The following is a 14,288-nucleotide window of genomic DNA, read 5'->3' on the forward strand; positions in this document are numbered from 1 at the left end:
GGAGCAACAAATGGAGAACTGGTTTGAGCCGGTAGAGCAGGCGCCTGACTTTCCGGATTGGCTGACGCAGATCACGTGGATGCATCACAGCGACGCGGGCGGCGCCACTTTCTCTTTCGTCACCGTGCGCGCGCTTTTTCGTCTTCATTTTTCAACGCGCGTTTTTTTCTTTTTTCACTTTATTTTACCCGCAAAGGAGCACCGGGGGACGCTTTGTGCGCTCTGTGTTCGCGTCGTGTCAGGGGAACACAAAGTGCGCGAAATTCGCCTGCTGCGGATTCACAGTCGAGCGAAACCGCGCCAAACACCACCGGCTCGGTCAACTACGGGGGCCCGACAGCTTTGCGTTCGCTCTAACCGAGTGTTGAGGCCACAACAGTTCGTTCTATGCGAGACACTGTGCCATTGCCCCAATATATATTTTGACGGTAGCACCGCCCTCGTTCGTACTAAGCGAGCGTTCGTTATATCTGACGCTGTTATAAGTGGGCTGGACTGTAATGAATCCCCCTTCTCACTTTAGTTATAAAAAAATTTAATACTGTGCGCCAATTACATCTTCCTGTGCTGACATTTTGATGATATCTCCTATGGTGTTGACGCTCTCAGCGAAGTTGGCAGAGCGACAAGTTTTACCAGCTCTTGACAGGTTTGTTACAGCTGAAAATCTAAGCGATGAAACTGTGACTTGTTATATGAAAAGCTTGCTACAGGACATTGAAAAAGTTCAGTGTAAAATGACAGGTTATTCAAAGCACAGTCTATGCCCCATACGTTTGATCCATGACTTTTTGGTGCCTGTTTTAGACGATACAATTTTTGGGTACTAATATGTTACAATTTTCAATCCCCATAAGAATCATATCAGAGATTCCACTGCAGTGTGCCTCTATGACTTAGAGCTACCACTCAATATGTTATTTCTTTTTTCAACAGAGCCTACGCCTGTATTCAGAACAAGACGTTCAGCTGCGCATGAAGACAGCCCACTGTGGCCTATGACAGCTTGCACAAAAAGAAGCTGTATCACTGGGACATACACTGCTTGCATTGAGGTGCTACAAACTTTAGGCTGAAGACCACACTAAAATCCTGCTCCCAAGCAAGACACCTATACTTAAAAACCAAATAACATCTTGCTTGCGGTGCAGTTTCTGCTGCAAAAACAATGTGCAACATATTACAGTTGAATCCCGCTACAACAAAATCGGCGGAGCGTACAAAAAATTTCATTGTCGAGGAATTTCTTCGTCGAGAATTTACAAACTTGAGCAAAAAAAATAAAAATATTTCCAGAAGTCCGTAAACTTTGTCTGCTTGCGTTTCACTGCCAGCAGCGGCATCATGCGACTCTCACACTAGAGAGCCATTGAAACGTCGTCATCATGAGAGCCCAGGAACTTCCTAATAACATTGAAGGCATCCATGACGAGGTTGCCATGGTGGGTGAATCCTGGGCGGAGTCGTCTTCAGCATCGGATGGCGGCTCTTCCGGCTCACTTTTAATGATGTCCTCATCACTTAGCTCTTCATAGACGAGCACATCCGCATCATCATTGAGGAAATCATCCAGCTCAATATTGCCAGAGACGTTTCCTGCATCCCAGAGGAATTTCCAGGCCATACTGATCCCCAGAGTCGACGATGACGGAGCGTCTTCTTCCGCGGCTGTAGCAGTGCTGGTCGCCTCCTGGTCAGCAAACCTGGCGTGCTGGAAGCAGTTGTAGATCAAGGTGGACCAGTTCACATTCCACGCAGCAGCCATCATCTGAAAAGCCACGAATAGGTCCACCTTTATCTCCCTGCCAGTTGTGAGGTTCAAGAGAATCCGCTGAATCAGCCTTTCCCGATAAGCACACTTCACGCTTCGGGTAATGCCTTGATCCAGCGGCTGAATGATTGAAGTGCAGTTCGGTGGGAAAAATCGCACTTAGACACTTGACCGTTTGACGTCGTCAATGCAGTGAGCAGAACGATTGTCCAAGAGCAAACAAACCTTTCGGCTCTGCCTGCTCATGTCGCGATCAAATGCAGTAGGGCAGTCTGCAAATATGGCACGGGTCAACCACGACCGCCCGCTAGCGACATACTTGACGGGAAGGCTTCCGTTTTCCTTGAGGCAGCGCGGTTTGGCACTTTTGCCAATAACTAACAGGGGACACTTGTCCGATCCATCCATGTTTGTACACAGCAGCACAGTCACCGTTTTCTTGCTGTCCTTGCCACCCTGGCAACGCTGCCCTTTAAAATCTAGCGTCCTCGCATCACATAAAAGAGGCCCGTCTTGTCCGCGTTGTAAATATCGGATGGCCGCTCATAATATCAACAATATTATCTACCACCCATTCCGATGCGCCGCCAGTGTCCACGGAACTTGATTCACCGCAATCTTTTCTGCCTCGCTTTGAAGCAGTTGAGCCAACCTGTGCTGGCCTTAAAGTCATCCAGGCCTAGCAAACAGGCATAACTGAGGGCCTTCTGTTGAACAATGCTTCTGCTAAGCGGGATGTTCTTGGCTCAAGTTTTGACGAACCAGGCTTAGACAGCCTAATCAAGCTCCTCGTATATTGGCTGTGTCACCTTCTTGGAAAACTTTGATAGAGCGCAAACACACACGACCACTAAGGACAAGAGACGAGACACAAGCGCCTAAGCGGTGCTTGTGTCTCGTCTCTTGTCCTTAGTGGTCGTGTGTTTGCGCTCTATCAAAGTTTTCCAAAAATGAACCAACTCGCCCAGAAAGAAGTGTTAATGAAGTCACCTTCTTGGGTTGAGCTGAAGTGCCCGACGCAAGTGCCTTGCCGATGCTTTCTTTACTATTCCGTATCGTTGACAACGAACTCGGCGCAATGCCAAAATCTGCGGCAATACTCGCCTTCTCCTTCCCGCTTTCTGCTTCAGCGATAATACACGCTTTTTCTTCTAGCGAAATAAACTGCCACTTCTTTGCTGGCGGTGACATCCTAGGAAGTTATCAGCGACTAGCAGAGACGAGACGAGACCACACTGAACGATGCACTCACGAACGACAAGGACACACAAAGAAAAAAAATAGTGATGCGGAGTGGGCTTTTTCCTGCAGAGCTTTTCAGCCCGCCTCGCGTTTTCCTTTTTTTTTTCTCCAACAGGGCACGAAACTCCACCCCCCAGTCCTCAGTCTGCCTGAAACGCGGTCAGTTCATAGCAGACGACGCCGCCAAAGACGCTAGCAGATGTCATTATTTTATACGCACTTTCAAGCAGCCCCTCTTCGCTCGGAGGCCAAAAACGCTTGCCAGCCAACACCACTCGCACGTGATCATGACGTGTTTTGCTGCTTAGCAGAAAACTGCGAGCATGGTGACCACAAGCACCATGACCGCATCAATCGAAGAAGCCCAGCAAAGGCAAGGGCGGACTCTTTTTTACACTGAGAACGAAGTTCGCCAGTGAGCAGGGCATGACGTAAATCACGTGGGCATCTGAAGAAAAAAAAAATAGCAAAAGAGTGGTGCGCGCAAGGAGGATGTGCGGTATGATGTGCCCCCCCCCCCCCCCCCCTCCTCCTGCGGCCTGCGATGCAAAAAAATAAACGGCGGGAACGAGAAAGTCGCTCTCCAGCACCCGCCTTCTGAAGAAAGACAAGACAGAGTGGCCCCTCACCCGCAAAAATTCGCAAAAAAAATTCGTAGAAGCGAACATGTGCTCACAAAGTACTTCGTTTTTGAGGAAATTTTAATACATTAGGTCCTATGGGGGTTTCACGCAGAATGCAAAATACTTCATTGTGGCGAAAATTTCGTTGAAGTGGCGTTCGTTGTACCGGGATTCAACTGTATAGAGAATCCAAGGTAAAAAAAAAAGGAGCAGAAGATGGATACATAAAGTGAAAAAAAATATACATATCTAGGGGGGGCCCCAGTCCGCTCGCCAATGTTTCTACAAGTGAATGAAAACAAGTCCACCTGTGAAAACACTTGATTGAGTTTATATGTATGCCTACGTGCTACTTACTCTGCACCTTTGCACCCACTCTATGTCTGGTGTACAAGTTTGGTTCTAACGTACGGCCAGTTCTCCCACCTCATCATCATGTGGGTAGCAAGGGAAGACAGGGTAGGCTGAGTGACCTTGGACAAGCTGGTGATGACGATGCAGAGCAGCCTGGTCCTCCGCTCACTCAGCAGGCCCTGGGTGCTGAGCAGCTCAAAGGCAAGGCACTCAAGCACCTCGAAGTAGGCGCCCACTGCCTTGGGCGAGCAGAGCACACTCTCGTTCGGGGAGGCAAACTCCCCCATGGCCCACACCTGTCGAAGGAAATCCTCGTCTTGCATTCCACATGAGTTGAGGCGCACAGCCATGAGCACGCTTATCCAGAACAGTCAAGTGGTGAAGCTGAACGCAAGCAGGCACAATGGATTTGCAATGGATGGTGCAGAATTCAGGGGCAAGCATTATAAGTCTCTACACAGGGCACTCTGATGCACAACAAATGCAACCCAGTTGTCTTCAAGTAATAATCTATCTTGTGAAAAAAAAAAAGAAAAGCCTTTCTAGACTTCCTTCATTCTAAAGCAGAAACGCGTGAAAAGGTGAAAGCACTAAAAATCTGAAAATGATCACAAAGTTATTTCTGAATAATAGGTTGCCTTGCCACCAAAACCAAATACAGCCCGTGGTGTTTGCATACAGGTAGTCTAAGACAGCTGAGTCATACTTGGGAGTTTATATTGAGGAAGCTAGAACAACACGTTTAGTATATGTTTAGAACAAAATAATTTAGTATTAACAACAGCAATCTTCAACTACTACATCAACCATTTTCCCACAGTTCAAATATGTTCCCCAGTTCAATCCCCCACGTGACATTCACAGCAAAATTTAGCAACAGTTGGGTTAAGCCCATCAAGTGTTGTCTGCCATTCAACATGCAAACCAAATCACATGCAGGTTCTGTCTACCGCATGGCTTCCTCTAGAAAGAACAGTCACCACAATGGCCAAAGCACCAAGACTGAGTCACCAGGTTGGCGAAGAAATCTGGTCCCACGTCATACGAGCTGGTGTGGCTCAGGAACTCCACCAGCTCGGAGGTCAGCAGGAACGTCACATCCGGGAACTTGCAGAACAGCTGCGGAAGCGCATCTGCCAGCACCCTGGGTACATCAGTGTCACTCAGCATCGACATCCCGACATTCTCAACCACGCAAAATGCTCAATGTGCAAATGCGTAACACCCGACAAAGTAATCCACAAAACCAGATAAACTAATAAATGTAACAAGAGGCCCGGGAGCTCTTTCTACGCGGTCTCTACAAACGTAAAGTGCTTTGCGCATTGCCCAGGGACCGCCTTATTTCCCACCGCTTTTTTTTTCTTTCTTTTTAGTAATGCCCACATTTACAAGTTTAAGTTTATTTGCACATTCTGCGTAATAGCACAGAGGCCGATAAAGGAAACTGAGGTAAACAAATGCCAGCTGTCGCATAAAAAGGAAACACATCACCCTACTCCAGACAAGGGAGTTGAAAAAAGGGTATGTAAACAAAGTGCTAAGCATAAAACTAAGAGGGTAGGTGTCCAAAGCATGAAGCATTGTACTGATACAAAGACCACAGATCATAGCGCACCACTGTTGCATCGGCGGGTGGCAGATTGTAACAATCGTCTAACTGCAGGCCTTATCCTCACCTCAGCTGTCCCAACGTTCAAACTATCTCTAGGCATTTACTGAACTGTGTGGAAAGACCAAATGCATAACTGATCACAGTTCTGGTTAGCTACACTGCGTGGATGCGAACCTAGCCATAACTTCGTGAGAGTACAACCGTTATGCTTTCCACACACCACAGATGTGGGCAGTAAAACTTTTCGACGTTTCCTTATGCTGGTGAAGGCAAAAAAAGAAGAGAGCCCTTTCCTCTGTAACTTTGATTTTCATATGTGTTGATGATATTTATTACCTGAGCTACAGGTAATAAACATATTATTTCATTTTTATTTTGCCTTATATGAGCAAATACTAAAATCTCTGATCACTACATAACCACCATCTAGACTTTTCTTTAAAAGACACATGCTACCCACATCCGGCAAACCGCCTTGTACTTGTCACAATTCGCTGTGTATACAGAGTGTTAAAGATGAACCAGAGTTCTCATAAATAAGCTTTTTGTTATATTAAGATGGCTTTATTGGCGTTGAGACACCAATGTAGACTGACACCAGAAACATTAAGATGGTGACTAAATTCTAATAAAGTTAATTTTTAACTGTTACACTTAGGTGGCTTAACATACTAATTAGAGATCTGTAGCCAGCTGTCAGTACTATTAGCCACATCAATTCGTGGAATAATGAAAACATGGACTTATTCGGTCCATGGCTCACCAAATTTCGTCCACCGCGTGCCCTTTTCAAAAAGCACATGCTGTGAAGTGATGTTCATCACTGTGCGTCATTTTGTGGCTTGTCTGTCACATGGCCCGCCTTGTTGCTTTGTGGCTCGCCGAAGACTCATGCTTTTTGAAGAAGGTGGCCAGCGGCAAAATATTACTGTGCTATGATGTCCAGGGTAATTCTTAAAATTCTTAAAGCTGCGAGCCATTTCAGTTCAATAAATTTCAGCACTGCTACTAGAAAACTTCCTTCTGTGAAGCCGCCCACCACTCATCTAGAACCCTACACAGGGGCATTTGAGGTATGAACAAATAGACAAATGACTATTGCTACTACAGTGCCGCAGGAGTCACCTTGATATCCCAGAGAGCCTGATTTTTAAATTCTGGTTCACCTTTGCCGAAATATGCAAAGCAGTTTTCGTGCCGTGTTGCGCGATTCTATCACAATGTAGTATACTAATACAGTCGAACCCGGATATATCGAACTCAAAGGGGATCGCGCAATAGTTCAATATATTAATAATTCGATATATAGAAATCGGCTTGAGACGCCACTTGCAATCATGAAAAATGATACGGTATTTGTCGCGTAGTCAACCCACTCGAATAATGAACCCACTCCCCATTTTTGCCCCCGAGAATTTAAAAAAAAAAAAAAAAAAGCGTTCAGTGCCGCTTTCTTCCGTTTCGACCGACCATGCATCCACAGCTCATTTATTGGCAGCGTGCCAAGATGCTGCCCAGCGATAACGCCCCCACGTATTTATCCTTTAACGACACTTTTCATAAATCCTGGGGTGGCAGGGAGCAAACTTGGCCTGGCAGAGTGTTCGTGTGATGGCTTGATTGCACAAGCCTGGTTCAATTTATCATGCCGCACTTAGGGTGGGGCGGGCGTAGTCCACTACTACAAAATCATTGGCAAGCATGATAGCTGCAGATGCTGTTTGGAGCGAACAATGCTAAAAGCCGGCGGCATGACTGCAGCCGACCGCGTGCTTTCGTTGATTCATAGATGCAAGAATGAACGACTCTTGCCAAAAAAAAAAAAAACTGCCGCTTCTTAACGTTTGCAGCTGCCATAGCTTACGCTGCGCTGCACGTTCAGCCCGACAAGAACAACTCTCGCAAAAGAAAAAAAAAATGCCGCTTCTTAACCTTCGCAGCTGCCATAGCATACGTTCAGCCCGACGGCAAAAATAAACGGTTCACGCAAAAAAAAAAATATCTTCAGTTTTTTAGCGTCCGCAGCTGCCGTAGCTTATGCACGTTCAGCACAACGACACGAGACGCTCATCGCACTCATCGCACGCCAGCCGCCGCGCACAGCGCGTTCACAACACACACTGGAGAAGTGTCTGCCACGGGCTGAGCTGGCTTGTCCGCGCATTCGTAGTGTATGCTGCTGCGAACGAGACAGGGAAAGAGAGAGGAAGGGGAGAGATAAAGCTCAGCAGAAGAGTGGGCACATCCTTGCGCTTCGCTCTATCGCGTTTTTCCCCTCTCCCGAACACTACGACTGCATTGGTTCCCTCTCGTTCCTTCACGCACATGACTTGCAAATGTCACGTGCTAGCGCGGCAGCGATCACCGCAGATGCGCGTGCCTTTGGGAGAAAGGCGCGGCGCTGCTCTAGACCAGCCGTCGCCGAGCTGCGTCCTCTCATTCCCTACGCGCATGGCTTGAAAACGTCACGCGGCAAACGACCGAGGTGATGCGATCATCTTTGGGGGAGGCGCACCATCCAATGCATGATGCGGAGTTCGATATATCAAACGACCGGTGAAATTGAGTTCGATATACGGCGCAGCTTTCCTATACTTTTACACGGGATTTTCAAGGGGATATTCCGCGAGTACGATATAACCAAAATTCGGAATATCCAGGTTCGACTGTACAGTGTAGTTGCATTTGTAGTTGTAATGTAGCATAACCATGTACACAATGTGGTTGTAATGCAGTACTGTTGGAGAGAAGTTTCGCAGTTACTCCAGACACACCAGCTGCACAACTGCTCAGTTATTTTTCTCAGAGCATTCTCAACTCCCATGGGAGCAGCGTTCCTTTGGTGCCCGTGCAAGAACCTCAGTAGTGCCACTCCATTTGGCAGGCAGGGACTCACTTGCGCAGACGCTCGCAGTATCCGCGAGCACCAAAGCAAACGGACAACCGCTCGATGACAGCTGGCAGCAGCCGGGAGGCCAGCTCAGAGTCCCCGTACTGCACAAAGGTCTTCAGATAGCACCTACAGGGCGACAATCGTGACAACAACGATGATGATGATGACGACGACCATGATAATGACAATGGCAATAAATAAAGTTTCACTAAAAAACATAAATCATAAATAAACACCACAACTCACAGCAAAAAGTGACTCCATAAGGACTCTAAACATGAGGCGTTCTTCATGTTCTACTACCACTAAGACGCCAGCCCCGATGAGGACTGTCCTTGCGTCTGTGAGCTCAGGGTGGATTCCCAGAGCAATGGCTTGCACTCGCAAATCGAAACAGACTAAAAAAATGCAAGTCCATTTGCTTTTTCATAATTACTCACAAAGTTGCATATGACAATTATAAAAGAGAGTCTTGGCTGTGACACGCTTGAAAAACTTGGGTAAATTCCTTTTGGTTTCAATGCTCTGCCACACATATATTATGCCAGAACAGGATAGAATTGCCGGATCTTTAGTCACAGTTGCATTTCATTTCGCGTCTAGATCATATCACATAGGCAGGGTTAAAAATGCCATACTGCAAAACAGAACTGTTTCCAATGTCCCTATACCCTCCAAAGTTAGGGAATGGAATATCTAGAATTTGCTGCTGTTACAGTCACGTAAAATGAGCCATTTATTTCCTAGTTGAAAAGAGTGATTCTGGCACATTTATAATACATGATTTTGCGACCCGAATCTACTTCAATGCCTTGCAGTGTCTCTCACTCTCTCCTATAATGCTGTGAACTGGCACTGTGTGTACACACTGATAAGAAAAATATATGAACCTGTGGACACCGCCATTGCCTACCATGTAGAAAAGATGGCTAAATTACTATACAGAGGGTGGAAGCAGGTTTTCTCTCCCTCTTCTCGCACTCTGGTAGTCTGTATCATTAGCTCCATCAGTTGGATGGGACTCCTGTTCCACACATTAGCAGACAAATACGTAGAGTCTTCATTCCTTCTTTTTCACTACATTGCCTGTGAAGATGTGACCTGACTCCCAGTAACCAGAGGTGGTAATTTGTTTGAAATGATATCACACAGCAAGGTTAGGAAGATATTCTCATCAATTACATTATGCAAATGCATTTAAATTTAATTCACTGCTTTGATTGTGGTTGATACTGTGCATGCAAACTATGCAAGTGGTTATTATATGCGCATTTTTGGCTTAAGGGGGGACGCGACCTTTGAAAACCGAAAAATGCGAAAAAGTCAATTTTTGGAAAAGTAGATATTTTGGTAGTATGTATATGCTATAAACTACCCTTTCTGCAAATATCAATGTTGTTATAATAACAATAACAATTATCGGTTATAACAATTGTATTTTCGTGGCACTTCAATATTGTCATAAGTGGGTTTGACTGTATAGGAAAATGACGGGACATGCATGAGGAGTGCCAACAACCACTGACAACAAGGACAGCATAGGAGATCGTTTTGTGTCTTTATCAGCGTGACATAATGACGTAATCAGGAGATAACTGATTAAAAAAACGCCATTCAAAGCACCAGGCAGGTCTCTTGCCTATCAAAGAAGTGCTGGCTTTTAAACACTTTCATCCAGCAAGTGCAAACACCAAGTGCCCCCTTCTGAAAAACTGAGAGATAATCTCATCATCACCATCATAGAATGGAATTGCATTCATTCATTGAATGGAAAGGCAAAGAGGTAGGCCAGAAAATTGAGCATCTGGCCTGCTACTCTGCATCAGGTAAGGAGAAGAGAAGAAAGAGGGCCATGATGTGTGACGATGTTATCAAAATAAGTATGAAACAAATACACGGGCACAGTAAATTTTCTCACAAGTGTGAGTCCAGCCCCATGTTGCTCAAGAAACGGCAAAAAGCCCACATTTCCTGCAAGGCTTTCCACTTGTTTGACCAAGCTCTCAGTAGCAAATCCTCCGAGCGAGGCCTGCTGTCCAAACGCTTCAAGGAGGTAGCTGGCATTATCCTTTCGCACGCATACACTGGCCACACCACTAAAATGTTACATGCTCCACGGTCTCCGTAATGCCACAAGTTGAACATTCTGGGGAGTCCGCATGTCCAATTAAGTGCACATATTTGCACGTGAACGCCAAATTTAAACAAACCATCATCATCATATCTTCGTGTGACCAGGTTACGAATGCCCCTTATAAGGTCGGTGGTGGAACTGCCAATGTTGTCAGGGGTGCGGGTCTCTGTATGAAGCAACTATGCATAGTTAACTCACCCAAGCAAGTCTGGTGCATGCTCCGAGCACCGGATAACCCTTGGGTGATTCACCAAGTCAGCAATCATGGCATGGAATTTGGAGACTCTGCAAGAAAAAGGCGATTTTGCTTTTTTTTTTCTTTTTTTCTTTTTTTTTTTTTCGAGCATGCAACACGGCTATGCCTATGCTTTTCCTCTGGGTCTGTATTACCTTTCTCAGCTTTCCTCCTGTGTCTGTTCTCCCTGTGTCCACTTTTCCCATGTCCTGGAGGACAATACCCATTTCCCCTGTGTTTGTACATTTCTGATGATCCTACAATGATGGACACAAGCTCAGATAAGCAATAAAGAGCCCTTTCTACCTTTGCGTGTGTATATGCTGTACACATGGCCAAGTACAGTATTCACTGATAACACTGCCACGTAGGTGTAAGGTTACATACATATGTCCCACTGAGCCTGGAAAGCATTATGTCATCAGCTGGGAAAACTGTTAGGCAAAAAGAATATGGGGGCCTAGAGAGCTCCCTTAGAGAAATAGTATACAACAAAAAAGGTGAAGAACGAACTCTATCTGTAGTAATATTTTAATGTGTTCCCATATGAAGTTGGGTAGTTCAAGGGGAGCATGGGTTAATCAACTCTTCAATGACTGTTTATTGAATAGGGACCGGACAGCTGAACGGGTGGCGCCGCCTTTCGGCACATCGCCCAATTGCTGGCATGCACCAGACCCAGCCAGCACATTGCCAGCGCATTGGAGTGTGGACCTGCTTGTCATTGGTTTATGTGGAAATTGGAAATCCTAAGGTTTAGATGATGCTGTGCGTGAATATATCCTCAAGAGAGCAGAAAGTAGGGCTAGTTGTGTGAATATGTCCAGTGAAATGAAGTCTGGCCAAACAAGGCTGGAGAAACGAGGTGCGTTGTTGGCTGCACTGGCAGCTACGCAAACTCGTCGGACGCTTTTAAGTCTATTCATTTCTACGGGTTTCCACACAAGCATGAGTGGCGAGTGACCTCGAAACTGCACTCCTTGATCTGTAGTCACTTTACTGACAATTAGAAATCGAAGGAACCCAACAGCGTAAGTTACAACGTTAGCATTTCCCCGCCTTTGTACAAGAAAACCTCAGCACGGAAAAGGAAAAGGCAGCCACCATCGTCGTTCGGGCTGCGTTACTATCTTCAGTGATAGGCAGACACAATGTTTGTACAGCTACTTTCGCTGACATTGTTATAGATAATTCACTTTTTTCTCTTAACAGAAAGAGCAGATAGGAGACATGAACAATTCCTATTACCATGACCTTGTCCTTTTTCCTCTCTTCATTTGTCAGCCAATGAAAATAGGCTGAGATCTCTGCGTTGATACTCTTAGAATTTGTTAGCATTTGTTTGTGGCATGTCCGTCTCGCCTAATAAAATCACTCATTTCCCAGCTCATTCAATACCGCATGGTCACAAAATCTGCTATCGGCTTCATATAAAAGCAGAACAAGAAAAAAATACAATTTAGTTTTTGGAAACGAGCATGAACATAGCAATTGTTTTTTAATTTCGAAGGCACACACATTGCCGTTTGGAGCATTAATAATTTCCTCACATATTTCTTCTCGAGTAGCAAATTTCTTTTTTTTCGCATTCGCGTTGTACCTGACACGGGTTTACGTATTTTCTCAGCAGCGCCCATTTCGTGGCCCGCCTAAATACAGTGTTTCTCATTGGCGTTTTAGTGAACACGAAAACGACGGGGAGGGACATGCTCAAAAACGCCTCGCAAAACGGAAAAGACTGCGCCACTCAGCTGCCTCGGCACTTCGCTGGTGAGCGTTTTGCTGCGGGCGGTGCTGTTTCGCCGAGGCGACGGTGGCGCAGGCGCCCGGTCCTTATAATTCTATTCAACTGCAAGTTGGTGTTGACAAAACACGGAAAGAGAAAAAAAACCTCGGGCAACATCACCAGCACTCATGCAAATTATTTATGCTGCATAATACAGTTCCTTTTTGTTAATTGGCCTTAAAGGGACGAGAAAAAAATTGTTTGAATTAGCTGAAAGTTGAAACGACTGAATGCGACTGAAAAAACTGCCAAAAACCAATTGTATAATTGTATTGCAACCACATGCACAAGACTGACAAGAAGCAAACCACACTGACCCATCAAAGGTGTCTCCAATGCCACTGACATCCCGCAGCACAAACTTGAGCATGGACTTGAGCACATCAGGATTGGCCTGCTGGAGAGACTGGCGCTTGTTGCGTGCACCATCCGAAAGCATTTCCCTCTCAAGGATCAATGCAGCCGTCAATGCAGGCAGGTCCACCAGACTGTGGAACACCTGCAGATGAGGTTGGTGTGATGAACATCTAAGCCACGGGTTTTCGATAAAAGCAAAATGCAAAGCACCCATGTACTGTGCAATGCCAGAGCATGCTGAAGAACACTAGGTGGTCAAATATTTTCCACTATGACATCGGTCATAGCCCAAGCTGCTCTGCGACAATAAGCCCCATAAACCCGATTGAAAAGGCAACATAAGGGGGGACATAGCTTTCAGTAAATTGTTTGCTATCTATTAAAGTAGTATATTCTAATGTTAACTATAACTAAATAATATTTTCTTTCCAATGTCATATGCTGAGTTTTCGTGTTTTTTTTCTCTTTGTAGGTTTGTCTATTTATGATGATTTGCCTGTAGGATAGGATAGGATAGGATAGGATAGGATAGGATAAACTTTATTGCTCTACTTTACACATTATTGCCGACGAAGTTTTTCCATCTTTTTGTCGATTGCTTGGCTCCGTCTCACAGGGTTGGCGCCCTTACTCTAGGGCACCACTGAGTTTTGCTGCTCGCTGGGTACGGATGACCAATCCTTGTTGGAGGATTGGGTTGCCGCTAGAGAGCATAATCTCCCACTGTTCCTGATCTCGGATTTTCTAGTTTGTGGAATGCCTTGTTTTTATCGCATTCCCAAGTGATGTGATATAGGGAGGGTATAGCACCGCACTATGGACAAATGTCCTTGTATTGGTTTGGGAACATTTTGCTTAGGATGTGTAAATTAGGGAAGGTTTCAGTTCGCATTTTCCGCCAGTAGACTGCTTCCTGTTGATTTAATACTTTGTGGGGAAAAGGATATTTTATTCTCGCCCCTTTATAATAATTTAGGATATCAGAATACGCTGGGATTACCCTCATGAAGATATCCGGGTCCGCGTTGTGAAGCGCTCAGTTCGTGTGATCCAAACTACTTCGTCGGCCCTTTGGTTACCCTCAATCTCAGTGTGTCCCGGTATCCAGAAAATGGTGTGTGTAATTGGTTCTCTAGGTAGGTCCGCTCGATGGAGAATTTGGAGCGCTTTGTGACTTATTCTGTCGTTGGTGAAGTTATGGCATGCCTCTCTCTCGAATCTGTGAGAATTCTCAAGGGTTTATCCCCTCCCCACATTTTATGTAATGCCCTCAGCCGT

At 45.6% G+C, this 14,288-nt stretch overlaps 1 protein-coding gene across 1 annotated transcript in view; it reads right to left on the reverse strand.

Annotated features, from left to right (window-relative positions):
- LOC146190164 (AP-5 complex subunit zeta-1-like) overlaps positions 1 to 14,288 on the reverse strand; it is a 61,050-nt gene that overhangs the window by 11,839 nt on the left and 34,923 nt on the right. Inside the window, exons 11-15 of the mRNA XM_084604891.1 lie at positions 12,971 to 13,152; positions 10,831 to 10,917; positions 8,502 to 8,624; positions 5,002 to 5,134; positions 4,110 to 4,286 (exon numbers count right to left, since the gene is read on the reverse strand). Coding sequence (XP_084461017.1) covers positions 4,110 to 4,286; positions 5,002 to 5,134; positions 8,502 to 8,624; positions 10,831 to 10,917; positions 12,971 to 13,152 — 702 coding nt within the window. The remainder of the gene's footprint in view (positions 1 to 4,109; positions 4,287 to 5,001; positions 5,135 to 8,501; positions 8,625 to 10,830; positions 10,918 to 12,970; positions 13,153 to 14,288) is intronic.

Source organism: Amblyomma maculatum, chromosome 5, assembly GCF_055883805.1.
Source record: "Amblyomma maculatum isolate TAMU_Amacu chromosome 5, ASM5588380v1, whole genome shotgun sequence".
Lineage (NCBI taxonomy): Eukaryota > Metazoa > Arthropoda > Arachnida > Ixodida > Ixodidae > Amblyomma > Amblyomma maculatum.